Here is a 4,694-nt window from a genome sequence, read left to right as displayed (position 1 = left end):
AGAATTTCTTTTTAACTGGTTTACAACAGCAAGCCGAATTTTACGATGAGATTTCTGATTGCCACTGATGACTTGACTAACTGCCCTAAAAAAGCAGTTCCCATCACCAAGAATTTGTTTCTGTCAAACACAGCACACCGAGTTCACCAACCACGCAAGATACATAATTTGCCCGTTCAAACTCAACATTCAACTTTCCACACAGTGACTGTGCAATCTCTTCTGAGATGGGGTTAAAATACAATTCCTTATTTTGGACATGAGTAACAACCACATCATCATCACTATCATCCCTGTTTGATGTTTGAAGATCAAATGGATGTTCTCCATAAGAATCATCCTGCATATCAACATTGCTCTGTTCAGAAACAAGACTGCTACTTGACACACCAGCTACATCTTTAGATGGACCATTACTTGAGTCAATCTGAACAATATCGACTCCACTGATCTCAAATACCCTGGGATAGACATTGAGTTCACCAGAAAACCTTGTAAGATATGGAAAGACATGATCAAGAGAATTAAAGTGGAGAACAACGCTCTTCCCATCTGCATCAGTCATCCCCTCGTGGTTTCTTGCATGGGAGTCTACAAGAGCATAACGTCCATTATGACTGATAAGAGCAGAAGTACTCCCACATAGTGTCAAGAAGCAGGTTTCATATTGTCTACACATTTTACGCAATCCATCCCAGAGAGTAGTAAGCACACCCTCCTCGATTAACTGTCCTTGCAGTATATCAATATCTCCAGAAACATAGTCTCCATAAAAACATCCAAAATGCTGTCCATCAACATGAATGTTTTTAGGCAAGTCTGGAATAGAAAGAAGCTCATGTCCACTACTGATTATATTGTTGTCATGCAAAGATGTGTACAGCTCATCACCTACAGTCACTACATTGTCCAATATGTCACCATTCCACGAACAAACGCTTTTCAGTTTGTGCTTTGTTAAAGCAACAAAACTAATGGCTGCACACTGAAGTCCGCGATATCTAAAACGAGCATCGCCCTGATGAAATGACCCACTAACTGATGCAACATGGCTACTGGAAGCTTGGCTTGCATCTGTGGCGTGCGTGTCCTCAGTCAGTGCTCCAGATGTGTCCGTATTACTGGACATCTCTTTGACAGAAATGCCACAGAGTTTATACTCGGTTGCATTTAATGATTCCCTAAGTTTGTTCAAGTGAACCATTAAATCATTTAAACACGTGTTAAATACGACAACAGGCGTACCAGATTCTGATGCAAAACCCTCTGAATTCCGTGTTCCAAAATCCACAACAGCAAAGTATTCTCGATGCTGAACGATCAAGGCGGTTGCTTTGGGAAGACGAAAGATGCACATTCCATTTCTCATTAAATACATTTGCAATAATTCGTACAGTTGCCCCTCCTGGTCGAGATCAAACATTCCATGCACCATGTCTCCAAGTCCTACGTTCCAATTTCGACCAAAAATAGTCTGATCTTGAACCAACTTGCACAACTCTGGTATTGAACCTCTGCTCGGTCTTTCTCGCGCAATATATCCCGCCAACTTCCGACCTTCTACATGGACTTCATCTACATTCGCAGTCTTCCAGGTACAAATGGGAGAAATGTGGTGTTTTATGGCTGCTGTAACACAACATGACATTAAGGTATCAGAACTAGACTGATCACTGCCAAGATATGTCCCTGGAACAAGAGACGGTGGAAAGCCCTCTGAACACCTGCAAAGAACGGGGTTAGCAGCCTGACCTTTGGGTGATGTCTGTCTGCACTGGAAATCACCCGTCTCAGGCATCTAGAGTGAAAATGTGGAAAAACATGACATTTCTACATCCTCATTTTGTAAGCAGTCTGGTTCTCTTCCAAATATATTACAAATGTAATATGAGATTTTTTATAATACTAAAACTCATTTAGCATGCTACCCCATGAGATTTCCTTTGCTATGCATTACTCTCAGGATGCTAAATTCAATGTTACTTTTTCTATAAACATCCATGTTAGCATAAAGGGTAACCACATTATTTTTGCTCTGAATTGTATTACACTAAATGTTAAGAATTAATTAATTTTGAACTAGTTCTTTTGCACAACTGTGGTTTGCCATGAGGTTACGTAGCCTGCTATATTTTCTGTGAACCATCAGAGGGTGCTGTAGAGAAATTTAACTCTTTTTACTGCTTGTCTGCATTTATTTTTATACTTTTGTTTTTTATAAAAAATTAGAATAACATATCAGATTGAAGTAGATTCTATTTAAATTCATTTTAAACTATTAATGGTAAAACTACAATGCAATGAGGTTACTAAGAGTATTGTCAAAAAACCTAAGAAATATTTGGAAATTGTACCCAGTCTATGTAGCTGTTGGCTGTGAGATCCATGCTAGTAGAGGAGCTAACAACATTGCTTGTGCTTTGAACCACTCATTAACTGTAAAATACCACCTCCTCTGATCCATTAGTTAGTATTTACAACAGGAAAGATACCAAATTGTTACTGCAAAAGGATAAAATAAACTTCCACCAACATTTGAAATGTCAAAAATGTGAAAATTGTAATTATGTTATAAAGATTGTAGACTGAAAAGAACGACACTCAGACAACATTTTTTATTTATTAATAGAGACTGAAGAACACATTATACAAACCCCCTGGCCAGCAGGAACCTCCAACGGACAGACGCACCCCACACCAGGACAGTCAGACGCCTCCCGAGTACGAGCAGATTGCAGCGTAAGCTTGACCTACAAATAAATGACACAAAAAACATATCAAGCTGATTTTGCACAAAATCAACAAAGGTACAATGTCAAATGTTTTCAATAAAACACTTAGTAATTCATTATAAATTACACATTTAACCTTAATGTGAAAAACACTTACAGTGTTTTCAGGCGGCACACATTCAACACCTCTGGCAGGAGCTACACGTGATGCAACTGAAACCTAAAGGAAAAATCAAGAAAAGAACAGTTAAATAAAATAAAACAATCTGGACTAGAAATGATTAATTAGCTGATGGTTGTACAAACCTCCCGTGTCACACGACTTCTCTTTGGGAGAGCTGGTTTCTTTTTATGTTCCACAGGCTTTATCTGCAACACCGCAAAAAAAATTGAGGGTTTGTGTTATTTTTATAAGAAAATACTAAGAATGTTACTAGTGACAGTATTCTGCAAATTACCTCGGTGCCTGTGTGAACATGTGGAAGGGCCAATGGAGAGACTGTTTCCATGGCAACCAAGATAGCGGGTGAGAAACGGACAGGATTTAATGGGATGAAACATTCCCTTAAAGCCACAGGGGTCCCATCGCTCTATAAATGCAAAATTTGAATTATTAAGATACCAGTGACATTGACAATTATATTTCATGAATAGCTGCAAGCCTCACGGACCTTATAATGAACCACTCTTTTCTTGGGTGAATCAGACAGAGTCCGATTCCCCCGAGTGGTTCCTCTGTAAAAGTAGAGCACATCCAAAAGTTTAACGATTACTAGCCATAGTTAAAGAAACACCTTTCTTTTATTGCAAGCCAACAAAAGATTGTTACCTTCCTGCCGGATCTCACAAGTGTCCATTCAGAAGGGTGTGGAGAAGGAGGAGAACGACGAAGACTCTCCACTCCCTTGACAATGACACGCAGCACAAACCTCGGTTGATACGGAGGAGTTGCCAGACTCTGCACCAGTGGCTTTGGTGCTGACAACTCCAGGAACTGATAGCCAGCATTCCAAATCAGATTCCTGAGGATGTGCATCCCGTGGTCATCGCTAAGGTGGATCTGCACATATAAGCGGTAATCAGAGATAAAATTAACATTTCATATGAATGCAAATTTGTTCTTTACTGTATTTAAAATGAAGATATACTCACGCCGTCACGGCACCACAGAGCGAGACGGTCCAGACTGGAAAGTGGTCAGTGGTGGGAAAAAAGGGAATCCCTGAAAAGATGATCACAAAATAAAAATAAATTTTGCAGACACCAAATCACCAAAGATAACATGAAAAGAGCTGCAATACATTTACCAAACAAAGACATAATTATCAATATTTTACTACCTACCTAGCTTTGCTGATCTGCGGTGGAATTCTTGCTGGAACAAATTCTGCTTTTCTCTGGACTCAGTCAAGCGGGGGACGAAGCCGGTACAAAACACCTAGAATAAATAATCAATTTAGAAATTTATATTGAAAAGACCTAGGAAAATAATAACCCGTTAAGAAGTTGATGTTTATATTACTGTTTCTAGATTCCAGGCTGAAACACTATTGCTCAGAATGCTTTATATGTGCAGGAGATGGGAACTTTCTAAAACAAGAAAAGCACTGGTATCTGTGAACTGGGATTGAGAAATACTGGTTTTTAATCAACAACAGTGCCCACCTTCGGCCAACGACTACAGACGGCAAAGAGGTACCGCTCAAATTCCTGTCCGGCTTCTTCTGGATGTTTACTGGCTGTAAGGTTGTTGGACGGAGCCATGAATCACACAGCGTCAGGCTCCAGAGGTACATTAGCTTTCATCACCTCGAGACGCAAGTGAGCTGCACAGGCCCCAGGAGTAGACATAAAGCCAAACTGTAAGCAGCCACTTGGCATCTCAACAATTCCATCCGCAAAGGACCGCAAATGGGACGCTCCGATGAGAAGGATAAACTAAAATAGTACAAACACAACAAA

At 39.9% G+C, this 4,694-nt stretch overlaps 1 protein-coding gene across 1 annotated transcript; it reads right to left on the bottom strand.

Moving 5' to 3' along the window:
- Positions 1-103: 103 nt before the first annotated feature.
- LOC107834958 (uncharacterized) lies at positions 104-3,196 on the bottom strand. Its single transcript, XM_016666987.1, has 3 exons — positions 3,039-3,196; positions 2,890-2,952; positions 104-2,750 (listed from the first exon to the last, which is right to left on the bottom strand). The coding sequence occupies exon 3, from the start codon at positions 1,796-1,798 to the stop codon at positions 104-106; it is 1,695 nt and encodes a 564-aa protein (XP_016522473.1). The 5' UTR covers positions 1,799-2,750; positions 2,890-2,952; positions 3,039-3,196.
- Positions 3,197-4,694: the final 1,498 nt, after the last annotated feature.

This window comes from Poecilia formosa, unplaced genomic scaffold (genome assembly GCF_000485575.1).
Source record: "Poecilia formosa unplaced genomic scaffold, Poecilia_formosa-5.1.2 Scaffold870, whole genome shotgun sequence".
Classification (NCBI taxonomy): domain Eukaryota; kingdom Metazoa; phylum Chordata; class Actinopteri; order Cyprinodontiformes; family Poeciliidae; genus Poecilia; species Poecilia formosa.
Note: the sequence above shows the minus strand (reverse complement) of the source record. Positions and strands in the feature narration are given on the sequence as shown.

Excerpts from the sequence above, each read along its gene's own strand:
- LOC107834958 (XM_016666987.1), bottom strand. The coding sequence starts at position 1,798 with ATGCCTGAGACGGGTGATTTCCAGTGCAGACAGACATCACCCAAAGGT.